Source organism: Hirundo rustica, chromosome 11 (assembly GCF_015227805.2).
Source record: "Hirundo rustica isolate bHirRus1 chromosome 11, bHirRus1.pri.v3, whole genome shotgun sequence".
Taxonomy (NCBI): Eukaryota; Metazoa; Chordata; class Aves; order Passeriformes; family Hirundinidae; genus Hirundo; species Hirundo rustica.
The window spans coordinates 5,522,692-5,548,460 of record NC_053460.1 but is presented as its reverse complement, the minus strand read 5'-3'; the positions used below and the strand labels follow the sequence as shown (position 1 = coordinate 5,548,460).

Below are 25,769 nucleotides of genomic sequence, written 5' to 3'. Positions count from 1 at the left end.
TTCTCAACAAGATCTTCCTTTAGAGCTAGAAAAATCTTGGGGTAAAACATTTGCTTGACTTGATTGTTGCTTTCCCTGGTTCTGCATATACTCTCATTGTGTACGGAGTTCATACTTCTAAATGAGACAACTTTTTAAGTTGATGAGGCAATCGCTGGGGGCAGTTTTATAAGAAAGGGGATGTACACAATGCAAAGCAGAGGTAGAACTTCAAAGAAGAAAGAGATATTTGTATCATAAAGGGACATCCTAATCTTCTCCTCATAAAAGTATATCCTGACTATGAACACCCCAACTATCACCCTTCAAAATCTGTCAGATTTTACCTCCAGAATTGGTACCTGGTCTCTCTGAGTGAGGTGGGAGCATGTGCACATCCGTTAGCACTTTTCAAGACAGGTTTTGGTAAAGACTTCAGATAGGAAGCCAAAATCTTACAAAACTTAAATCCACCTCCAGGAGATGTTACCTGGTATTCTGCCATGCAGATTAATCCCACTGCAGAGCAATTTGTGCCAGCACATCTGAGAAGAAAAGTCCTTGGGGAATATTTACTCACAAGTAAATACTTCTGGTTTGCTCCAGCATATCTCCCTACCAACCTCCCAGGCAAGCCACTGGAAGTTAGTGAGAAAAACAGAATAGCAGGTTCTGTTTCCCCCTTTTTTTTTTTTTTTTTTTTTTTTTTTTTTTTCTCCCAGGGAACAAAGAGAGTCTTCACTGAAAAGCACAAAATGTATTTTTCAACTACTAAAAAAGTGACTTAGAGCCAAGAGCAAAGTCCGCCCAGATGCCCAGGAATTCCTCTTCAGTTCACCTTCATCTCTGCCATTTTGGTGCAAACCTCCTTCTGTCACAATGGAAAATCTGGATCTACCCAAACTGGAGATGAGCAACAATACCAGCAGAGGGAAGGGTGGTGTGCAGATGGCTGTAGCTGCTCAGCTGCTTTTGAAATTAATGAAACTTGTGGGACAGATTATGCATGCAGCACCTTGAACACCCCAAGGTGTTGCCTACAACCACAGAGGCTGAATCCTATCTCCCATTCTTGCTTTCATATACAAAATTATAAAATGTTAAAATATGTTTCCTAAAGCCTGTCATTACACTCTGGCTGCACTTTATGCTACAATATTCCTGTTATTCCTGTAAATTCGTGGGAAGGCTGCAGTTAACACTCCCAGGTAAAGAAATGCTCTGTACCCTCCATCCCGCAAAAGATAGAATATCAGAGTGAGAATTAAATTATTCCCCTTTCAGATGCTGTAAAGCCTCCAGGCAGCATCCTCACAGTCCTTTTCAACACAGGTAAATTGAATTCCAGCAAGTTTGCTGTATGCAGACTCTTCAGACAAGATATTAAATAACAATGTCATGACCATAACGTATGAAGAAAGACTAGAAAACGTGGAGCTGTTTAGTCTAGAGAAAAGGACACTGCTGCAAGCCATAACAACAGCCTTCAAATATGCAAAGGGTCAGAGCAAAGAGGAAAGGAATGGGCTGTCCTCGGTGTGGGACTGTGAGGGACCTGTTCTGCGGGTTAGACAGATGATTTTGAGAAGGGACAATGGTGAAGGTGTGCCAGGGAGGCTCCATGAGGTGTCACACTCTCCATGGGGGGCTTAAACAACAGGTTATGCAAATATCTGTCAGGGATAATGTAAGCCTGCCTGACCCTGCCTCGCAGCAAAGGGATGGATTCCTCCTGAGATTCCTTGTAACCAGCCCTGTTTCACTTATGATTTTATATGGCCCAGTCCCCAAGGGTAATTTGCCCCACTGCCCAAGCTTTTCCTTTATCTGCTCAGGCCTGGTGCATCAGTTCTTCCCACTGGGCAATTCCTTGATTTGGGATGTGCTCATGTGAGTGAAAAGGCTGATGTCTGCAGGGCAGCCAGGCAGCAGCATGTGCTTACACTGCTCAGATCCATCACCTAATTCTCATGGAAATAAGCAAATGAATGGGAGGGTGGTTGGTGTAGGAATGCAAGAATTTGGGCCAAAGTTCAAGGGTTGCTTTTAGATAAATTGTGCTAAAAAATATGCAAGTAATTCTAAAATTTAGCGTGGATTTGCCTGCCATCTTCAAAGATATTTGTCTTTCTGCTGTTTGAGGGAAGATCTGACCAGGGCCTGCTGCCCGGCTCTCCTGCATCTCCTCTCTTGGAAGGGATGGCATGGGCATGGGACAGGCAGCGGTCCCAGCCTGCATCCCGGTCCTTTCCCTGCTCACTCCCTGAACTGCAGGTGAGTAAGGAATCGATGCTGGCTGCATCCCTGCAACTTTGGGAAATTGTGAGACTGCTCCACAGAAGCCACAGTGAGGAATCCTGTTGGAAGCAAATTAATCTGTTCCCCTGAGAGCAGCACCCACAGGCAACGCGGGAGGACCTGCCCCCGGGCAGACCTGAACACCTGAAGGCGCTGCTGAAGGAAAGCTTTGCAAAAAGCAGCTCCCGAATCCATGCAAGGCTGCAAAGCCCCCCAAAATGAGGCATATGGGACACTGAGTGGGGACGTGCTGCCAAGGAGCAGCGAGTCTGCAGATGTGTGACAGTGACAAACACCCTCTGATAAGCAGGGTTTGCGATGGTGGAGGAAGGGGAGATTTTTGCGCTTCACTCTTGCTTTCTTGAATTAAATTAAATTTTAAAATGCCTTTTTTTTTTTTTTTTTTTTTAAAGTGAAAATGTGAACCAATTGCTCTTCCATTTTAGCCTTCCCAGTTTATTTTCTTGCAAACTTTTTTCTGCCATGACAACCCATAATATAAACGTTTTTTGGTACATTCTCTTGCCAAACTTGAATTTTTATATGGCAAATTAAGTTAACTTTCTTGATTGCAAACTGGGAAAACTAAAAGTATATAATAAATAGCAAGAAATGCTTAAAGAGGTAATATATCAATAAATAATCCTTGCACTTAATCTGAAAACCATTAGGTAGTTGGAGTGATAACTGATTTAACACTACCCATTTAGTGTACCTGTGATAATGTGTTATTTAAACTCAAGAATTTATATTAGATACAATTCAGACTAAAACATTCATTTGGAAATAATTGTATAACGTGAGGGATTTTTTCCTACACTTTTTTAAAGGAAGATTTAATTAAAAACACAAGATGAAATAAATATTTTAGGCAACCAGCAACAAAATGGGAAAATACCATGTGTTTGGAGTTTTAGTGCCCTCTGAGTGCTGGAATTTATTTGCAGCAAGCAGAAAATAGACAGCAAGCATAAAAATTCAGCAGATTCCCGCTAGTAAAATTATTTATCAAGCTAACAAGGGAGGAACCCTTCTAGTAGCAACAAGCCAGCAAGGAAAAGACGTGCCTTTATATTTTACCTTTGGGTTAGCACACCAGTAAAAATGCCAACTGACAAGCACTTCACATAAACATTTCTTTCTAAATGAGCTGCCTTGTTAGAAAAAAATCTAAGCAAAGGAGCAGTACAGTCAACAGACAGAAAAAAACCCAGGATGAATACTACATTGCTGCATATTACAGGAAAATATAAATAAAGACATAAAAATAATGTTGATGCATAAATGACTTTAATGAATTAACACTTCATTTTGCATTTAAATTAACTACTTGGGCTATAAATCTATCTTAGCTTCAATCCTTCCAAGAAAGAATACATGTCAGTTATCTATTATTTATATCTTTCTTACCTCTGGAACTAAACGTATGCACGCACACTCAGAAAAAAAAAATAAAAAAGAAGTGTGAAATATGTGTGTGTGTATATTCATTCATGTGCTGTTGTTAGAGCTGTGCCTCTCAAGACCCACTGCAATATTTATTGTATACTTATTTTACGACTGAAGCCCTGAAGTAGGTTTTACAGTTTAGTTTAACGATACCAAACTTTGATTATAAATTATAAGTGGCTTTATTGCAGCCTGAAGAGGCAAAAAATTTGGAGACACTTGATTGCCTGATCCCAATTAAATTTTAAAGAAATAGTAAAGCGACACACATTGGCTGAATAGCTGAGCTCCAAGGAGCACTGCAAATTACTCCTACCGGCTGTGCAATGGGGCTAGACCCTCCCAGGACTTCTTTGCTAGAATGAACATTTGACAATTGTCAGCAAGCTTTAAAATAAAACCAAACTAAACAAAAGAAAACAAAACAAGGAAAAAAAAAAAAAGCCAAGGTTGGTTCTCAAGCATTATTATTTTCATTGCGAGAAAAAAAAATAGCTCGTGGGAGGGTAGGGGGCAAGATCAGACTCAGCATTTCAGCTGGTTCTGTAACTCAGGAAGTAAAACCTGCCATAATTGTTGACAAAGAGAAAAAAGGAAGGTTTTACACTAAACGGAGCAGTCAGAAGGAAGCACAGGTTGGAGCAGCATTCCTGACTGATCTCAGATGGTTCTCTGGACACAGTTGTAAGACAGACCCTGAACTACTCACTCAGGACTCCGAAGGCAAGCAAGAAAAATGGGGAAAGGTGGAGGGAAAAAAAACCAAACTACTGGAAAAAAAAAAAAAAATCTGTTTAGAGTTTTTGCTCCCCTCAAAGCCTGACATCCTTCTAGCCTATGCAGCAGCTCACAATGCAGGGAGGGAATGCAGTGTCTCCCACTCCCTGCTGCAGAGCCCCAGGCTGCTGCTCCAGCCAGTCCCGGGCAGTGCTGGAGCTGCGGGAGAAAGTCTCTGAAAACCCATCCCGGGGCCCGATCCTGCATTCTTTGCACACTCAATGCAAAAACAATGGGATTTTTGGATGTGCGGGAAATGCTGAAGTAAGCCGGCATTTGTTAGCTGCTGATGGATTACATTAATATGAATATTTGTCTGTAGGGGACAAACACTTTTGAGAAGTGAGCGCAACATTATGGGCAAAACATCAGCAATAGTAACAAAAAAGGATAGAGAGAAGCATCATTGATGTAAACCATGAAATAAATAATATATGTCAACTTTTATGTTTCTTGCCTTTGATCTGGGTACAGCTGACATTAAGTCCAGGAACTGATACCTTTTTAGCTGAGAAGACACAAGATGTCAAGTTATATTTTTTAGTGCAAGGCCAACACATGAAAACAAAGCTAAAGGAGTCGAAGAAGTGAGCACAACAAAAACCACAGAGATTATCTCTTGTCATGGGAAAGAAAATTATGGGAGTTTCCTTGGAAGCTGAGTGGTTAACATAATGCCGTCTTCACTTCGCCATTCTCTCCTTATTAGTATATAATTTGGGTCCAAGTAATATGGAAAGAGTTTGTTCCTGAGCACAGCAAGGGAGTGCTGTGGGTAGAGCCACTGCAGAATGAGGACTACAAAATGTGCTTATTCCTCATTCCCTCTCATTTTAGCTGTCTTGTAAAGACGGTTGAAAGTGGAAGCTGTTTGGAAGCACACATAAAAGCATCCATTAAAAGGCATTACATTACAACTCCATCAGGTCCTGCCCAAGTGATAAAGAGGCAAGCTGGAGCATCGCCACAGATCCCAGGGAGGTTACTGCTGCCTTGGCTTTGGCGGTACCAAGTAAATCTGGTTTTTGTTGTACTCTCTTACTTGCTTTTTACTAGCACCAGCCCTCTGGCATGGGTCTAAGCCCAGAGCCTCTCCATCAGCTTCCCCATAGTCCTGAGCACTTACACCAGATAATAGGAAGCAGAATTTGGCCCTAGGTGTCTACACTGGAGCTGAAATTGGGTTAGTAGGTTGTTCCTATCTACACTTAGAGCTGTTCCTGGCTAAAACCACAGCCAGAAGATTGCAGACAGGCAGAAGTGCGACCTCTGACTTTCTCTTTAAAATGTGCACCTCTCCACAGGGAAATCGCCCATCCTTTGGGAGACTCGGGATGTGCTGCCATGCACTCCTCTCCTTTACAGCCCGGACCCGTTAAGATTTCCAGGCCTTCACACCCCCTTTCCTAAATTTAGCACCTGAATCTTGGTGCCTGCTTTGGGCTGTGCTGCCGCAGAAGGGCTGGGGAGGCCGGCTCTGCCGTCAATAACCCGGCACAAAGGCCCCGCACAACGCCGAGCGAGATTTAATTACCTATCACTGCTAACAAAAGCTCTCTTTATTTTGATTAACTTTGAGGGAACAAGGTTCACCACCATCAGAGTATGTTTAAGTAATTACGCCGTACAGACTAATATGCCTGAAAACACAAAAAGAGGAGGAGTAGGGAGAGGGGAGAGAAGAAAGGGAAGACATGAGCTCAGCCTTACTTCCCAATTTAAACTAGGAATGACCTCAGGGTCAATTTTTCAGAATATCTCAGATCAATTCAATTCTCACCTCCGCTGCCTACCTGCAGCAAATGAACTTACTGTGCCTTCCAATAGACAGAAATGACTAAAAGGAAATCGCATTTAGCTGCATCTGAATAACCATGGTTATTAGATGATGCGTGCAGAGGAAAAATTACCATTTCCCTTCTCCTTCTCCTCCTTGTGATTGTCATTCTCACCTCACTGGTGATTAAGATGTAGGATGCTCTTGCAGATTGTTAATTAGGTGTTAATATCTGCAAGGGGCCACAGCAAGCTCCTACACCTGAGGTCATTTCTCAGAAGTCAGACTGTCTCCGGTGACAATACCTGTAATTCCCATAGCTAGTTTGATTCCCACTCAACAGCTGGAGCTAGTGTTTCTTTCATGTCTGGTTTCATTTCCTATCTGAAATTATATGAGTGCTAATATCTTTATTATCTTTCCCATAGAAGTGCAATGCTGGAGCATAGCACAGCGTGTTGTTCATAGGCTTTCTTTTATTTATTTTTTTTCTCACAGCATTTTCAAAACATTTCAAGCAAAAATCTTTATAGTTAGCAAATTTACAGCTGAGGACTCCATTATGGTTCGGGAGGGGTAGAAGGTAGGAGGGAAACAATAATAATTTGGGGATGGAAGTAAAGAAAACCTGCACAACTGCTGAATGATAATAGCTCGAACCTTGGGAAAAAAAGGTAATGGCAGGAAAGGGAGGAATTACAAGGACAGTGTGACCTCTGCATGCCTTGCAGGTGCACAGGAGCTATTCTGTACATAGAGGTATTAAAGATATATTTTCTTTAAGAGAGAGAAGGGGCACATAACTGATTTTGACTACATTTTGGCACATTCAAAATCAGGGTAAAGTTAGGTGTAATTCAGAAAATTACCAGCTCCCAAAGTACCTGATCTTCGTAATACTGGCCCAGTGCACTCAAGAGACTTAATTTCCATCCCAGTAGAAATGATGCGTGGGACCTGGGCAACACCAGTGATTTCTCATCCCAGAGTATGACGTAAGGTAAATGACAAGGACTTCAATAAACTAGTTTTCATTAAAGGGCTTCAAGGAATATTACAGCTATTTTTTAACTCCCACAAAAGCCTAGAAGGTAAGAATTAATTATCTAGGTTTGTAACTGTGTAAACTGAGATATAGAGATCAACGGTAACAGACCTTTAGAAGAAACCTCAGATAACAAGTTTAAAGTGCTTCAGTGTTCTGCTGAATCTAGAATCAAATAAGTGGGTCAAAGTCTCACAAGTGAGTCAGACTGTGACTCCCAGCTCCCGTTTTCTTCACTCTCTAAACATTGTGACTATATGTGGAGCCTGAGAAGTAATTTTATATGTGGGATGTTAAATCAGTACTTTTCCTGTCTCATCAATCTCCTGTATTTTGGTACAGTGCGAATCATTTGGTAAGTGGCACAGAAATTAGAAAACCCAGAAGAGATGTTAAAAATATTCTTTTTTTTTTTTTTTTTTTTAGCACTTAAAATCCTTTATTAGAACTAAACAACAGCAAGAACGACATCACCGGAAAATATTTTAGAGCTTACTCGAAACACAGGGAAAAGTATTAAATTGACTTTCCTGGGAATTTTAGGGGAGTAAAAGCTGTTACAGATGGCATATACTTTCTCTTCACTCATAAAGATTCAAGACATTTTCATACTTCAAATTCATAGGAATGAGCTAGAAAGGCATTTGAGGCATAGTAAAATTCTGCTTTTTTTAAACACCCGAGAACTTATTTTTTACCTATGTAAAATGATCTGTAAATTGTGCCAAATATGTTAGGGGAGAGGAAAAGGAGGGGGAGAGGTTACTCTGAATTTTTTAATCAAGAATAACATATTGCATCCCATTTGATAAAAAAAGATTCTCATTTAGGCTTAATACAGCACATCTGCTTGAAAAATACATACAAGGCTCCCATTGACTGCTGCGGGAAGTTTGCCAATAATATTTCATGGAAGTTATCTTGATATCAGCCTCAGAAAATAAAGACATTTTACAGGGAGTGTTAATTCAACAAAGTAAAGTTAAAAATAACTCACTCATGCACAAAGAAATTTGATTGTTTTTACAGTTCTTAGCTTTAATTTTCAATTTTATCAGATGTACAGTCTAGGAATAAAAACAGTATCTAATTTGCAGTGAAGCTGGGTAGTTTGATATCATAGGACATGGCCATGAAAAGAGAAACGATGTCACAAATAGAGAGGCTCAACTGCACACCAAAAATACACGTGAATAGTATGATAATGCAAAAGCTCTTGCACAAAACACAAATCTCTTTTAAAAATGCATGTGCAAATGCAGGAATAGCAGTGAAAAGTAAGTAAATGTGTATTTTCAGAGCACCGTGATTTCCCCTGTGTGAAAGGTCTTAGAGGCAAACTGGAAAAGGAACAGAAAATACATTTCTGTTCTTTACTGCTCCTTATTCTCCCCTTAGTTTAGGTCTCATCCATATGGGGAAATTAGGAAATAAACTATACCGCAGTGTTATTCATTGCCTGAGTGGACACTCCTGCTCTAGAATAAGAGTGATTTTTCCTGGTTAATTTATTTTATTTTGAAAGCAGCTTAGCTGTACTGGGGAAGGGGGAAATCCACCCTTTCTCCCAAATAAGAACATTCATCCTGGGAATTCACAGCTCAGCTACTCTGTATTAGTTCAGATTTTGCTTTTCATTAGTACAATCTCCCCTGTAGACACTCCTTTGTGGTGGAAGCGCGGGCCCCAGAAACTCAAGGAACATTTTACCAAAGGCTTCAGTGGGGCCAGAAGGATCTCTCCTCTCACCTAGGATGCAGCTTAGATCCCAGGGTCCATCATTGTCTCATCCTGCCTAAAAAAGTCTAAAAAAGTCCTTCAAAGCCTCTTTGCAAACTGAAACATTGTTATGCACAGCAACAAAATCCAACAGATTTTTTTTTTTTCTTGCCCCTTTTAAGAAAAAGACTGGCTAAATTTTTTATGTCAGAAGCAAATTCTACTTTCCAGCATCATCATGCTGATCAGGAAATAGAGGGATATTTTATTCCTGTTGGTTCCATGACATTGGAGGACGGAAAAGATTTTCTGCACTAAATAAAATACACTGAAGCACAGTGAAATACACCTGGGGTTTCGTATGTGTTGTAAGGGACCTTAGCTGGTGTTGCTGGGAGCTGGAATAAGACAAAACACAGCCCTTGGAAAATAACAGTTGCTTTGTAAAACACCACAATGAGCCCTTCGTGGTATTATATGGGGTAGAAACTAATTTTGTTGCTGTTATAACAGTGTATATCATACACATAAAATTCATCCTGCAGTGCTTACTCTGAAAGCTCTCAGAAGTGGGAGGACATGGAGCGACACCAGCACTGGCTTCCACCATCACTGCTGCTGCCTGACCTGCCAGGGACATCACGGTGAGAACCTCTTAACCAGCAACCACCAAATATTCCAGTCACAGTCATTAAATAAATGGCCTTGAATCCTAAAAGCTGGCCAGAAATAACATAATTCCTTCAAAGGAGCCAAGTTAGTAAGTCAGACCATGGAGACTACTGTCCACTACTATAAATGTAAAGTCTTAAATTCCCCCAACCAAGCCACCTCCATGAATACCAAGTGAGCTCTCCTCCAGACAGCGTGGAGGATAGGAGTTTTCATATCTAAGCTTATTATTCCTAATATCACAGAGACACTTCCCTGAATTGTCCTTCTCCTGCCCAAATTCCCCATCTGACCAGATGTCTTTCTCTCTCTTGCTTTCACCTGTCAATCATGTTCACAGCTGAAATTTGATTTCTCTCCCAACAGTAACCTTAGATGAAATATTACCATAGGGGTCAGAACTGCCTGAACCTTGCCGTAAAAGTTTGTTAACTCTTCTGAGACCCAAGAGCTATTTGCTTAAAACTAACAGATTTTGCTGCTGGCTGTTTTGTTGGTTTTTTTTGTCTCTAATATATGAAAATATAACCACAGAATACTGAAGGAAGACACAAGGAATTGTCCCAGAGAACAGCAGGCTAAGAAAGTCGTGAGATCATAAGTGTCAATAAGGGAAAAATATTTCCTTTTTTATTATATGGATAAAAAGAATAAATATCACTAATGTATATAAATCTGATAGTCACAGATATTAAGTACAGGAAACACGGCAGATTTTTCTATGGGATTATTGAAATTAGAAATGTTTCCCTAGGAGCAAGTTGAAGAAACATGTTCTGCACCTCTGCAATTAAAATACACACTTTGTGTATTTCCTTCAGCTGATTGCAACTTGGCTCTATTCTTGCAAAAAAACCCCCACAATATATTGCACTCTAAGTTTTCACACACACACACACACACAAAAAAAAAAACCAAACAAAAAAAACCCCACAACCCAAAACCCAAGTGGTCTGGTTTCCCTCTCATTTATAATGATGAAAAATAGAAAAAAAAATGCAATGTGGGCAAAACCTTATCCAGGGTGTTCGTCAGGGAAGAGGAGCATCAGGCTTAAAATGAAGGTCCTGTAGTGCTCCCTGAGAAACCTATTCCTACAGCCCATACACCATCAAAAACTCTTCACAGTTCCATTTAATAAATAGGCTAGAGCATCAATTATATCCTCCTCACCCTCACTTAAATTTTAAATAATAAATCTGTTATTTAAATTTATTTTCAAAATTAGCAAATAAATATGTTATTTTAATTTATTATTTACATTTCTTTTAAAAGATTAAAAAAAAATCTATTATTTAAACAAGCTTAATTCCATGAGCTAATAAAATTCAGCTGCTTTTAACAGCACTTAACCGTTGATCAAAGCGTGGCAGGCTGTATGGCAGCCTGTGTTCTTAACTAAAATAGGAGGTTTCATAAAAAAATTCACACAGGAATCTGTCATTGCAACCTTGGTGCTCATTTAACCCACTTAGTATTTTTATAGTCAAGGTCAATAAAAGTCAGATTCCACGGGAAAAAAAAAAAAAAATAAAGCGCCTGTTTGAGTCTAGCAGGGGAAAGGATTGAAAGTTTTAATTCCCACATTTTCATTAGCGGCATATTTTTTAGTCAATGTTGACAGATTGAATGAACATGAATTTCCAGAGGAAAACAGTGCTGTGAATTAAACTCTATTGTAATTTGTAAGCACTGAAGTCATCTAACACAGACTCATGATTTTCATCAAGATCTGAGGGAGATCTTCAGAAGACCCATCCTTAATCCCCGTAGCTGATGTCTGAACGCCAGCATTTGAAGAAAAAGAAAGAAAACATTTGCAAAGGATTATATATGAGGTGTGGGACACGGGAGAGCTGCCTGGCTGACAAAAGTACAAAGCCCCATCATTGCAAGTGGTTCTTGTAGGCACCTGAAATCAGCCTCACCCAAAAGCCCAGGAAGCTGCACCGCAGCCTGTCACCGGCTCCCCAGGGCTGAGCAAAAAAGCAACGTCTTAGCAGCAGAAAACAAAGCAGTGAAATTACCACCCCTGCTGAAATATGGCAAATTGCTAATGAAAAGGAAAACATACCTTTTATTTTTGACCTCAGGTAACAGGGATTTTCACATCACCGTTGTAGATGATTCTCTCGGGTACCTAATTTAGTAAATACATTAAAATAAACTATTATTAAAAGGAATATTTAACGTCGCAAAGCCTGTCTGTTGTGCCACTATGGTACAGAATAGGACCTTTTATATGCAAATCCTAAATTAAATTTAGAAAGTCTCTTGTAATGTTTATTAACTCTGACTGAGTGAAGAAGAAATGAACACAGTTTGAAGTGAAACATTTCTAGCTCGCACATCTACTATTTACTTCACATTAATAACAGGAGATTCTTACTGGCAAATTACCTTAAAAACATGTATTTTTTGCCTCACCATTGCATATTAGTTTCTAAGATCTGAAAGTGTGTAGCTTTCTGTATTTTTTTCTTAATGATTTTTATTAGCTGCACTAATATAATTGGCAAAGTAATAATCAATTTTTGTACACACTCCATTATTTTCAAGACACTAGTTTAATAACAAAAGCAGAGATGTCATTTCTCCCCACAGTTACTCACACTGTACAAATTCATCCTGTCAACACACATTTAAAATCTAATTAAAAAAAAAAAAAAAAAAAAAAAAAGTTCAACGTAGAGTGAATCTTTGTACAATAAGTGAGATAAGTCAGTGAGTCAATCCACATTTCTTAAATATGGATATTTTGTTGTGTCCCTTACAATCAGCTTTCTCTCCCTGAGTGTGCATGCACAGGCATACACATATACTTCCCATGAAGCGCCTGCAGGAATGCTGGAGCTCCATGCATTTATTGTAACCGTGCAGCACAATCAGAGCAAGAATAAACCACAAGCCCGATCGACTTGAATAAAAAAAAAAACAAAAGGCAAGACAAACTACAGGCACTTTTCCAGCATTTTTAGTCCAGATTAGCTCTGCAGGTCTGAAAACAAAAGTGGGAGGCAAGTTTAGAGCCAGCTGAATGATCCCTGACCCACAGCCCACCCAAAGGTCCACTCGAAAGAACCCCCTCTTTGAAAGGACCCCACATGCCACTGAAAGAAATGTTGCCTTTTTGTTTTGGTTTGTTTTCTTTTCTTTCAGGTTTGGAGTTTGGTTGGGTTTTTATTTTTTTTTATTTGGGGGGGGCATTGGGTTTTTTTGTTTGTTTGTGGCTTTTTTTTTTTTTTTTAAGAAAGGGGATGATGCTTCCATAAATGCAATACTTGGCACCTGGCCCAGGATCTCTAAAAGCAAATGACTCCCGTGGACCTTTGGTGTCATTTTCTTCAGGACGACCTCTCCTTTCATGCCAATCGGTTAATTCATCCTGCTGTTAATGCAGGAGGCTGAGAGGAACAGGTACTCAAGCCTCACACCTGAGGAGCATCTAGAAACTGATGTGGTCAGCCTGCTTTTAGTCTTTTCTGGGGCCATCCCTGCCCTAAACCCACTCCCATTCCCAGCACAGCAGACCTGGAACAGGAGGCACCGACCCTTTTCTACCGACAAGGTGCATTGCTTCACTTAGCAGCTTTACTTAACCATCAGTTTATTAATAAGGAAAGAGCTAAAGACAATAAGAGCGTGAAGGCAACCAGAGACACTAAGCAGATTTATTAATTTAAGAAGCCTGATCACTTTCCTTCATTTCATCTGACAGAGTTGGTGTAAGAGAGTTATACTTCAATAAGTTCTCTACACTATACTGTGCTGTTTTAAAAGGATTTCACAAAAAAGGAAGCTGAAAGACTGTGCACAGTCTGGAGACCGTATCTGGTGTGACATGAATATAGTATTTTAACCAGATTTAATCTTACAGAATTCCCTCCTCTACAATGACTTTGCAGGAGGAAACCCTATGGAAAGGAGAAATCTGTTCATCCGACACCCCAGAACACTGAATCGCATTGCAGACTCCAGCAGCTCTTCCTACATATTAAAATGCTTTCATCAGGGAGTTTGGAACCAGTTAAGTTGGGGGGAAGGGGTGGGAAAGGAAAAAAAATACTAGGTCTTGTTTGGTTCAATTTTAGGCTCATTTTTATTGTCACGGCTCTCAGTGTTTAGGGGAGCAGGGGCTGTTCGCAGTGGAGACACCTCAGCTTTGGAAGACAGCACCAACACCCCGATTCCATCCCCTTCAGCAGTGACATCCCACTGCCAAGGCCTTGGCAAGAAGTTTTGTTTCAAAAGAGGAGAAGCAGGGCTCAGGCCGCAGGAAAGGGAATCTGCCTGCTTTCTTACAGAAGAGGGCTTTAAGCTTAATCATATACACATTCCGAGGCACATCCACACAGACTTGTGAAACTCAGCCTCGGCAAATGCCGTTCCCGTACTTCAGATTCTTTAAAAGCCATGAAATGTAAATCCTGCCTGCTCCCATTCTCGCTCCCTGCAGAGAACTCGAGGCCTGATCCAAAAAATAATTTTAAAAACTCCCTTTGATTGCCATTGGCTTTAGATTTGTCTCTGTGTGCACACAGGTATGAAGGAAAAAGAAAAGAAGGAAAGGCGGAAAATTCAAGAAAAGAAAAAAAAAAAAAAAGGAAAAAATAGAAAAAGGAAAGGAAAAATAAGAGAGAAAAAAAAAAAAGAATGAGAGAGGAAAAGGAAAAGAAACAGGAAAAGGGAAAGGAAAAGAAACAGGAAAAGGGAAAGGAAAAGAAAAAGGGAAAGAGATGGAGAAAGAGATAGAAAAAGAGAAGAGGAAAGAAAAAGAAAGAAAAAGAAAAAGAAAAAGAAAAAGAAAAAGAAAAAGAAGAAAAAGAGAAAAAGAAAAAGAAGAAAAAGAATGGGAAATACCAAAGCCGAGGGAAGTGCTCTTTGGACATACCTAGGGCCGGGCGGCCCGCGGGAGCCGCCGGGTGACAAGCGGAGCTCCGCTCTGGATGCGCGGCCAGACGGATCCACATTTCCGCCCAGACTCCCCTTTTGTTGCAGGGATGGGATTTAGAGAAACAAACAAGAAACAAACAAACAGCGGATGCAGTCCTCGCCTTCCCGACGCTCCCGGGTGGCGGGGCCTGTTCTCCGCACCTGGATGAGGTGGGACCAGCGGCTGAGCGGCCTCGGCAGCCCTCGGGGACAGGGGCTGTGCCCGGGTAAAAGCTGTGCCTGGCCGGGGGCTGTGCCCGAGTTCTGAGGCTGTGCCCGCGGACAGGGCTGTGCCCAGGGTCAGAGCTGCGCATGGCCGGGGGCTGTGCCCGGAATCGGACAGAGGCTGCGTCCGGGATCAGGGGCTGTGCCCGGGATCAAACAGAGGCTGTGCCCGGGATCTGGGGTTGTGCCCGGGGTCAGAGCTGTGCCCGCCCGGGGCTGTGCCCGGGATCGGACAGAGGCTGCGTCCGGAATCAGGGGCTGTGCCCGGCATCGGACAGGGGCTGTGCCCGGGGTCAGAGCTGTGCCCGCCCGGGGGCTGTGCCCAGCTGTGCCCCTGGACGTGGCGGCCGGGCCGGGCCGGGTTCAGGGCAGCCCCTGAGGGGGCCCGGCCGCACCCCGAGCCACCCCGCCGGCCGCGGCCCCGGTGCCGTGAGGGACGAGGAGGGGCTGCATCCCTGCACAGACAGCCCCGGGCCGGGGCATTCAGGGATGTGAAAATCCATGCCAGAACCCTCCCCAGGGCTGCTGCTCTCCCGGCCGAGGCAGGTGCCGGGCTGCCGGCAGGGAGGCAAAGGTGAGTGGGCACTGACCCCGCTGTCCCTGCAGCCTTTCAGGGACACCCAGATTTAATGCAGACCCCAAGGAGTGAGGGATCAGGGAGACGCCAGAGCCTTTGCTGGAACAGGGTGTTGAGGCTCGACGCCTCCATCCACAGCCATTGGCATCTCTGCTGTATCAGGACAAGCTGGGGAACATTGCTCAGGACTGTGGGTCTTTATAAATTAACAGTTGAGAGCAGCACGCAGGGACACTCCATCCTCTACCCCCACTGGAAACTTGAGGACGCTGCTCGATTTGTTATTTACTGGGGATTTTTTTTTTTTTTTTTTTCTGCATGGAAGGGAAACACCACTTCTAGCAATCTAGGAATCGCTTTGATTCCTTCTATGTAAGATGTTGTATTGAGATGCATTACAAAACATGACATTTATTAATTTAAAAAAAGAGAAAATCATGTCACAAAGCCCACAGGGCTTCAAAACAAGCAAGGAGAGAGGCAGGGCAAGTTCTGTACTCGTCACTCACTGCACCACGATTACAGGCCTGCACACTTCACTGTGTGTTGCAAGTGACACAGTTTTAAAAGCCAGAATTTGGAGGGAAAAAAATGGGTGCAGCGATAGTGAACGAAAATGATCATTTCAGAGAGTGCTGAAGTACAGGCAGCATGCATCGAGGGCACGGAGATGTTGTCACACTGTGCCGGGTCAACCCGATACGGTGATAGATAGCTCGGGATGGAGCTGCCTGTCTGCCAACTACAGCCTCGCAGATCCCGGCCTTTTGCTTTTCACTTGAAAAGTTAAGTCACATCCTGGACTATTTTTGCATTGTGTTGGCTTAGAGCTCACAAATCCGAATGCACTCAGCCCTCAGAGTGACAAATGTTATTCCCAGTCCTCCCCCGCAATTTCAGGCAGTCAAGAATTAGATGCAGCAAGAGTGTACAGTATCTTAATCTATTGATTTGTACCTGCTGTGCCCCAAAAAATTCATTAGAGGAGCCTTAAAATTATGAAGTGGTTCAGTGCTACGCTCCACCCCAAAAAGGCGAGTTCTTTCTTGGCTGCTCACCTCTGCCACGTTCTGGGGTATGCTACATCATGTTGTTCATACCGAGACTTGCACTTAAAACAGAGATCTGAAGCATTTGGTTACAGCCAGTGTATATGTGTGTGTGTGTGTACAAGCAGGATTGGGTTTTGTCGGAGCTGAGCAAACAAAATCTATCCCACTCTCCATAGCTACCCCTAGAATGCCCATGCCTCACGGCAGCCGCTCACAACACAGTGATTCAGAGAGAGGGAGGGAAAAAGTGCATTAAAAAAACCCCTTAATTCTTAACATTGGAGTATGCAGGATTTTTTTTTTTTTCTGCATGAAATTTTAAATTCAGCCATCTGAACAGGTGTCAGAAACAGTGGGTCCATTTAGCTCCTCTGATGATCGGAGCAATAAATACAGAGGATTTCCTTTCAACACAGCACATGCTGAAATGACACCAATGTAGTTCTGGCATCTGAGCAGATAATTCTGATATATGCATCATTTCCTCCCTAAATCCAGGAAGCAGCTACACTCTCTATCTGATATTAGTATATTATGTCAAATAGAAATTGGTATTAAAATTATGAATGATTCTAGATCAAGAACTTCCTACACACTACGCAGAGGGAGGGGGAGGAAACAGCTGCACAAAAGCTTTCGGAAGGGAAAAGAAAAAAAGAGCTGGGAAAGTTCATTTTTTAAACTAAAAACTTGCTGCCATGTTTCGTGTGGGGGGAGTTTTCAAGTGACATTTTGATTCAGCGCTGGTGTTTTTGTTTTAAAAAGGTGAAGAAGACTTTCTAATAAATAGAAGCTCTCCCCACACAGTTTGCAAACGGGCACTTCTCACAGCATGCCTAGGGACAAATAGTTCAGAAAATAAATATGCACTGGTGTGACTGGGATATTTCCCTCCCTTTTTCTGTCTTTTTTTTTTAGGATTCAGTCCAGGATGACATTTTTTCAAGCAGGGAAAATGCTATAGCAAAACCAAAAATACTCTCAGCCTCTGTTCAGCAGAAGCCTGGAGGCTGGGCAGGAGAGGGATGTGCTTCGTTTTTGGGGGTGGAAATAAAAAACGCTTAGGGGTAAGGTGGGCTGGGGACGGAGGCTCAGTGCACACCATTTCCCAGCCAGCAAAGGGCCGCTGTCCATGCACGTATCTCCCGGCACCGGTCACATGAAAGTTCTTTGCAATGTAGTTAATAAATGGGAAGGCACTATAGGACTACGGGAACAATAGGATGTTGTTAGTGATGGGCAGATTAAGACCACGGGCACCTTTGGACACCCAGTTGCCTGGCTCAAGCAGCATTCCACCCGCTTTTTACCTGTGAGAGAACAGTGGGATCCTGCTCCCCTTTGAAATCCGCAGGAATTGCACCTCTGAGTTCAATGAGAGCAGGATTGAGGCCAGAGTCAAGCAAGGGGTGATTAATGAATGTAGGTTATTCAGAGCAGAGCTGTTCCAATTAGTCCTGAGCAAGAAGTCCTGCGGCAAAGGTGGGCACTCCCCTGCAATGACTCATACAGAGAACCCCAATACTCACTTTGCTTTAGTGAATATTAAAATGTGTACCTATTTTTTTTCCCCTTCAGCCGGCTAGTTGGTGTTTTTCAGGCTGAAATTCAAGTGCAGCCTAAGGAAGGCTGCAGAGTTTTTTTGTTTGTTTGTTTGTTTGTTTGGCTTGGGGTTTTTTTGTTTTTGTTTTTTTTTTAATTTGCAAAGCAAGATTGTCATCACAATGCCAAACTGGAAGAAAGCTTTTTTCTCCTTTCAGGCTGGGGGTGTGATGGTAATTTTCTCTTTGTCACCCTATTCTAGGAAGTCTGTTTCTAGGAAGGTTTTCTCTTATCTCTCAAATCACTCAAATAGGATGTTTGGGTTTTTTCCTCCGCGAAAGAAGATACTTCAGGGAGGCGGCAGTGCTCTCCTCACACTTCACTACTCAGTCAATTCACGGTACTTTTAAAATCCTATTGCCTGCTCCTAATTTTGACTGCAAGGAAGCCTGAAGTGACAGTGGGGTGTGAGGATGAGGCTGGACCAGAAGTGGTCCTGCTCCGGGTAGCTTGGAGCTCAGTGCTCCCTTGGCGGCTGCAGCCCAACTTCAGCAGGGGCTCTGCTGATGACAGGTCTTGACCCTTCCCTTCCTTGCTCTCAGCAAGGGCAAGAGCAAAGCTTCTAAGTGAGCCCCTGCAAAAACACCTGGACATCGGTAAAGGCTCAGTCAGGGAAGGGAAGGTGGGGGACAAAATAACAAGCAGCCTTGTTTTTATGAGAGGAGATAATTCCCAGCTCAGCCAATAGTAACCAGTTTACCCACAGATTACACATTAACCAGAAAATGGAACTCAAATTAACCAGAATCTGGAGCTTGAACCATTACTCAAACCCTGGTGCAACAGCAGGTCAGATGTCAAAGGGCAGGTTGGTGCCCTGTCACTGGGGAGGGGTGAGACATAGCATCAGCTTCAGAGACCAAGCCACTGCTGTCACCAACAGAGAGGCTGGTGCCCATCCCCGCCAAAGGGACCTCAGCAGGAGCAGAGTGACCTCCAGCACCAGCCACTGCCCACTGACACAGAATATCGCAGGTGCAGGTGCTGCAGAGGGGCTCAGAACCACACCCTGACCTTGCAGCTCGACCCTTGACAGGGGCTGGACCAGCTGGGCAAAGGGATGGCAACAGGTCCTGTTCTTTCAGCGCCACCAGCACCCAGGAGGGATGACCTTACTGCTAGGAAGAAGTTGCATCAGCAGCAGGGGGGAAAAACACTAAGGAGAAGAAAAAAGTGTTTGGTTTATGAGCCTGGGTCTGGAGATAAACCCCCCATCCTGGAAAGGCTGGAGCATCCTTTGGAGAGGCCTCTGCCTCCCACAGAAAGTGGGCAGATAAAGCCATTCAGAGAGCAGGACAGCACTCTGCCGACGGACACTGGAGGCTCTCAGGGAAAGGTGGCTTTAAATGAACTGGGTCGAGCGTTTGAGAAGCCTTTCAGAACTGAAATGCCCTTTGACATGGGGAGCTGCAGTGAAGAGGGGCTCAGAGACCTGAATGTTTCTAGCACATTAACCTTTGGGGTTGATTGTTTAGAACAAATAACTCTCAAAAGCTGGAGGAAGTCCTTTGGATTTTTTTTCTCCGCTCCTCAGCTCTTTCTGGACTTTCTAAGGCCTGTAGCAAAAGAAAAAACAACATAACAAAACAAAAAAAAACCCACCCCAAAACAAAAAAAAAAAATCCAGAGGGTAAATAAAAGAAAAAAAAAGGGGCAAAAAAGCAAAGAAAAGAAAAAAAAATGAGGCAGTATGGACCAAAATGGTAAGAAATCTTCCAATCTAGCGCTAAGTGGCTCTGTGACAAGACAAATCTGATGCAGTGTCATCTCTTACGAGACTCAGGCATGCTTAGCTGGGATCAGATGATAAGAGGATGTGAAGTCTTCTCTTTCACTTCACTCCATCATAAAACAATCAAAATACAGGGCCATATCGTGTCATCGGGTTTTTAAGCAGACCTCCCCTTTGAGATCTCCTAGAACTTGGTGGGGTGATCTGAGTCACTGAAACTGCCCTGACTGCACTACTGAGAAGTCAGAAGCAGCACCTGAAAGCTCATGTTTTTTCATCTACCTGAAAGAGAACTTGTGTCCTAGCGGGTGACAATTTTCCGTTCTACACGAAGCTATCCTTTTCCTTCTCCCCTCCTGAACATTATTGAGTCCAGCTCGTGGGTCAGCATCGCCCCTTCGGCAGGCAGCACGCTGAAGCACTGCGCTCGCAGTTATGGAACTTTGAACTACAGACTAAGAAACTGAGTACGGAATCAAAAAAATGCAGTTTATTATTGTAGATTATTCTCTCTTTCGATATAACCATAGAGTTGAAAATGAAAGAAAAGCACATAGGAACATCACACGTGGTTAGTTAGTAACTCAAGATATAAAACAATTTTGCACAGCAAAATATGTAAAAGAAAAAGTAACTGACAAGATTTTTTTATATTTATTGTGGTAAGATTTACTTTCCATTTTTTTTTTTTTTTTTAAAAGACAGGATATCAGTCCCTGAAAATAAAATTTACTGATTATTGCCTTTAAAACTGTGGAATTTTTGAAGTTACAGAAAATCCAGTTCTGCACCACAATACAACTGTAAAAAAATCTGCATCATTTTAAAACTGTGCAGTAATGCCATCTTTATAACTGCATAAATTGTATTAGCGTTCTAAACAGGTTCGTAATATTTTTTTTGTTGTTTTTGTATTATATGCTTGCAGGTTATATCTTAGTGCAATTCAGTCCCAAATACTTCAATTTTGAAAAAAAAAAAAAACAAAACCAAAACCAAAACCCAACCCATACATTTTTAATGTAAAATACCCCTATAGATATAAACAGGGGTGCCTCCCCCTTTTAATACTTTGGTTTTCAAATACAGTCAGTGGTATAGCAAGGACTACATATACCCAACTTATATTTAAGTTGCAAGCACATGCTGCATAAACTACTTTTTAAAACAGTCCCGTTGCAAATTCTACCCCCCTTTACATCACGACAGTAAACAATTTAGTGCATCAATCTTAAAAAAAAAAAAAAAAAATCTACATCTAAACAGACCTAACTCTTTCGAATTTATCTATAACATTCCTTTATCTGTAGCATACATTTTAACTGGGCTAACAGATGACAGAAACTAGAATTAAATTATATACTAGGAACCTAGAGCATTCCACATTTGACAATGACCAAATGCAAAAGGAAAAAAAAAATGGGGCAGATCACTTAAAATTAATTTTAGACTGTTTTTAGGCAACAGCATGGTTTCAATGTCCCCCCCAAGTGGGATATGAATTTTGTTTTTGAATGTATTTCCAAAGTTCTTTCTGTGGTTTTGTTTTGTTTGTTTGTTTGGTTTTTTAATTATTTTTTGCCACATTAGGTTACCAAAATCCATTCTGGCAGGTTTTTTGAGAGGGAATGCTTCAGTGCATTTAAAAGGAAGTCAGAAGTTTTGAGTAACTCAAAGCAGTTTTAGAGCAGATGCAAACTTTAATGGGAGGAAGAGGAGGAGGAAGATCAAAGGTTGCACTTTTTTGCTTTCAACCCAAAAAAGTGATGAGGCAATAAAACAAAAGGATGAATGCCATGCCATAATAGTCTCCAAAAGTCCATTTCCAAGCAAAAGAAAAAAAAAAATAATTATACCATACATGACCAGCATGCAGGGTTTTTTATTAATATAATGTCTCTTTTTTCATAGTCTTTTGAAACAGTTATAGTTCATTGTTGCTAAGACAAAATAGCAAGCGTAATGCATGAGATGAGTATGGGATTCTAATGGCAGACTAAAGTCTCACGTTTGGCAGATTAAGGCCAAAACTCACATGAACACACCGAAGGTTGATGCAGGCTTGATTTTGGCAGGTTGATCTAGGCATATCTCTAGTTTTGCACAACAACGCTAAAAACTGATGGAACTCAGCAAGCTGGAGTCTAAAATTTTCACATTGCTTTTATTTTTTTTTTGTATTTTTGTTTTGTTTAGTTTTAATTTTTTTTTAAATTTTTTCTTTTTGCAAAGCTCAAATCTCATATGAAGAACTCAGGATGGCAAAAAAAAAATCAGACTTTTTGGACACAGCAAGCTCAAAAGAAAAAACCTCATGAACTTAAAAATATATATATATATATATATAATGTGGATGGCAGGTTTCAAAGAGGAGCAAGCTTCATATGAAGAACTGAGTTGGTGGCGAGTTGAATCTTTCAAACTAAAAAAAAAAAAAACACAACAGCAAGCCCCCACAAAAAAAATAAAAATAATAATAATAATAATAATAATAAACAGAAAGGCAACTCATGTAGAACTTTAGGTTGGCCAACACGGAGCCAGCCCACCTTAAAAAGAAAACAAAAACCAAAAACCAACCCAAAAAACAACTTTGTTTTAAAATTGTTTTGAGTTTTTTTGTTTGTATTTTTTTTTTTTTTTTAAAAAGGTAAAAGAAGGTGGCAAGCGGGGTTGTGGCTCTAGCAAAGCCCCCAACAACAACTCACACGAAGAACTTTTAGTTAAGGTGGCAAGGCTGTGGGAACTCACATGAAAAACTCTGGAGAGGAAGGGTTGTCGCTGCTGGATCCGTTTTCTCTGAAGCCATTGCTGACCAGCTTCTCGTACTTTTCCTTGTAGGCGTCCCTCTCCCGGACCAGCCTGGAGATCTCCTGCTTTAGGTGCTCCACTTGCTGCAGCAGCTGGTTCTTCTCCGACTCCAGGACGTGCCGCTGCTGGACCCTCTTGAAGCGGCAGGACTGGGCATAGCCCCTGTTTTTGAGGGTCCTCCTCTTCTGCTTCAGCCGGATCACCTCTTCCTTGCTGACGCCCCGAAGCTGCCGGTTCAGCTCCCGCACCGACATGGTCACCAGCTGCTCGTCGGAGAAGCGGTCGTCGAAGTGGAGGCCGCCGCCGCCGCCGCCGCCGCCGCCGTGGTGCGGGTGGTGCAGCCCCCCGGCGCCGCCGCCGCCGCCGCCGCCGCCGCCGGAGCCGGAGCCGGCGGCCGAGGAGGCGGAGGAGGGCGGCGCGCTGCCCGGCGCCGCGGCGTGGGGGTGCCCGCCGCCTCCGCCGCCGCCGCCCGCCGCCGCCGTGGTGCGGGTGGTGGTGGTGGTGGTGGTAGTGGGGCGCGCCGCCCTGCGCCGCCGCCGCGGCGATCACCGCCGACACCACGGCGGCCGCCGAGCCCATCTCCTCGGCCGGCACGGAGCCGCCGGCGGCCGCGGCCAGCTGCTGCCCTCTAGCATAGCCATCGAAGGCGCCGGGCAGCGGGTGGTGGCTGCTGTTGATCAGCGCCTCCACCGCGTCCTCGGGGCTGAAGCCCAGCGCCTCCGGGTTGAGCTGCTGCGGGTACCCCGTCATCCAGTAGTAGTCTTCCAGGTGGGTCTTCTGGTCGGAGCCGGAGCCGGGGCTGGGCGCCGAGAAGCTGGGGGACGGGGGCACGGAGCTGCAGGGCGTGCTCATCGGGGTGGAGGAGAGCGATCCCCCGGCGATCAGGCGGCCGCACTGGCTGATAATGCGATCGGTCTCCACCGGCTCCTTTTTCACTTCAAACTTCATCAGATCGAAGTCATTAACATATTCCATGGCCAGGGGACTGGTGGGCAGGTCGGAGCTGCTCATCGCCAGCTCTGATGCCATCCTTTTGCTGCCGAGAGTCCTCCAGAAAGGGTGCGCTCCGGGAGCGAGGGGGCTGCTCTGAGTCGCCACCGGGTGAGCCAGCTTGATTTTTGGCGAGCTCCGCTCCGCTCTCCTGCTCTGCCTCCGCTCCGGTCCGCCCCGGCGGCTCCTCTCCCGCTCCGCGTTATCCCTCGCAGAGGCTCCGCTGATGCATCAGAGCGCGGGGCTCTCGCTATTCGCCTTTTGCATAGAGGGTTTTTTTTTTTTTTTTTCTCTCCCTCCCTTCTCTCTCTCTCTCTCCTCTCGCTCTCTTTCGCAGCTCGCGAACCGCAGCTGGAAGTGTTAGCTGGTGTTGTTGCGAGTAAATTTGTTGTTGTTGTTGTTGTTTTGTTTTGTTATTTTTAACACTTCATGGTGCCTTTCCTCTGGGCTCTCTCGTGCAAAGTGCAGAGCGAGGAGAGAGGTTCATCGGGGGAGGGAGGAGGGAAAGAGAGCGAAGGCAAAAAAAAAAAAAAAAAAATCAAAGTCTGTATCGCAACCAAAATAATAATAATAATAGTTTAAAAAAGGAAAAAAAAAAAGAGAGAGAGAGAGAAAAAAAAAAAAAAAACAAACCAACAACTCGGCCTCAAAGCTACAGCAAGAAGATGAAAAATATTTAAAGGTTTGATCCGGCAGGAGAGTTTAAAGCATTGCGGAGTTTTATAGCGCCCGTGACGTCAGGCGGGACACGGGCTCGGGGCCGGGCCAATGGGCGCTCGGCGCCCGGCCTCATTAGCATAAGAGTCTAGCGACAGGGAAACTTTGCGGGCTGTCAGTCAGGGCTCAGCTGACTGTCAGCGCCCGCTTAACCCCCTCCTGGCCGCCGGCACCGCGCCCGGCCTCGGCTCGGCCACCGCCGGCCCGCTCCGCCCGCACCGCACCGCACCGTGCGCGCCCGCGGGCGAGCGCCCTGCCTCGGGGCGGAGTGCCCGGAGCTGCCCCTGAGCCCGGCCCGGCACCCGAGGACGGGGGGAGCTCCGTGCGGCCGGGAGCGGGGAGGGGAAGCGGCGGACGCGGTACCCCGGGGGAGCCGGCGGCGCCCGGGAGGGAGCGGGCAGCGCGGAGGCAGCGCGGGGCTCCGCCGTGCCCGGCCCGGGTACCTGCGAGTGGGCGGGCGGCCCTTGCCCCGTCATCGCTCCGCACCCCCGCGGCGCCCAGGTCGCTTATTGATTATTTTGTTGCGGGGACGAGGCATCGATCCCTCTCTCCATCCCCCACGCCCGCCCGGAGGTGCGAGAGCCCCGCAAGTTTGCCAGCCCCGCGCTCGCCCCTTCCCCCCTCCCGCCCCACTCGGCGTGCCGGCCAGGACTAATTAATTTAATACATTTAGAACTAATTGTATTTACTTTCGCCTCCCACCCCAGCCCCCCCTTGCTCTCTGGGAGGGGGCTGGGGCCGGTCCGGGGGCCGAGGAGCGGCGGCGGCTGGAGCGGAGCGGCGGAGCGGCTCGGTTCGAACCTCGACAGCGCCATCTCTCGTCCACAGGTCAGTGCCGAGCGCCGGGACGGGACGGGACAGGACAGGACGGGGCCCCCGTGGTGTCCCGCCCGCCCCCGCAGCCGCCGCGGTCCCGCCTGCACCCTCCGTGTCCCATCACGGGCCGGGGAGACCCGCAGCCTCCGAGGCTGCCAGGCTCGATTTTCCGACCGGGCTTTATGGGAATATCGATAGAATTTAAAGTTACTTGTAATTCCGTGATAAATGAGATGTCTCTAGTAAGTAAGATTAAGTGCGGTGCTATAAAGTTGTTTATCTGAAAAGTAATTCTCAGAAACCTGACTTCTGACACTTGGTCATATATTAAACCTGCTTCTTGAACATTGTACTTCAAATCGTCCCTTCTCCCCTAGCCCCGTCCCTTCCCCCCTGGAGTTTGCTATTTATAACCCCACTCAGGGTATCACTCTGTAGGTGCGGGCAAGGCTCTGGGTGATTTTTCACCGACTGTGAAAGTCATCATTTGCAGTAGCCAAAGAATCTCTGCTTAGGAAATAGCACTTGGCGAGTGGATTTACGAATGGATAACATCTTCAGACTATGCCATTATCAGTGCGAGTGCCAGTACTAACATC

At 44.2% G+C, this 25,769-nt stretch overlaps 1 protein-coding gene across 1 annotated transcript in view; it reads right to left on the bottom strand.

Moving 5' to 3' along the window:
* Nucleotides 1-24,292, bottom strand: part of MAF (MAF bZIP transcription factor) — a 62,534-nt gene extending 38,242 nt beyond the window's left edge. Inside the window, 2 exon segments of the mRNA XM_040075540.2 lie at nucleotides 22,588-23,127; nucleotides 23,129-24,292. Coding sequence (XP_039931474.1) covers nucleotides 22,588-23,127; nucleotides 23,129-23,676 — 1,088 coding nt within the window. The 5' untranslated portion in view covers nucleotides 23,677-24,292.
* Nucleotides 24,293-25,769: the final 1,477 nt, after the last annotated feature.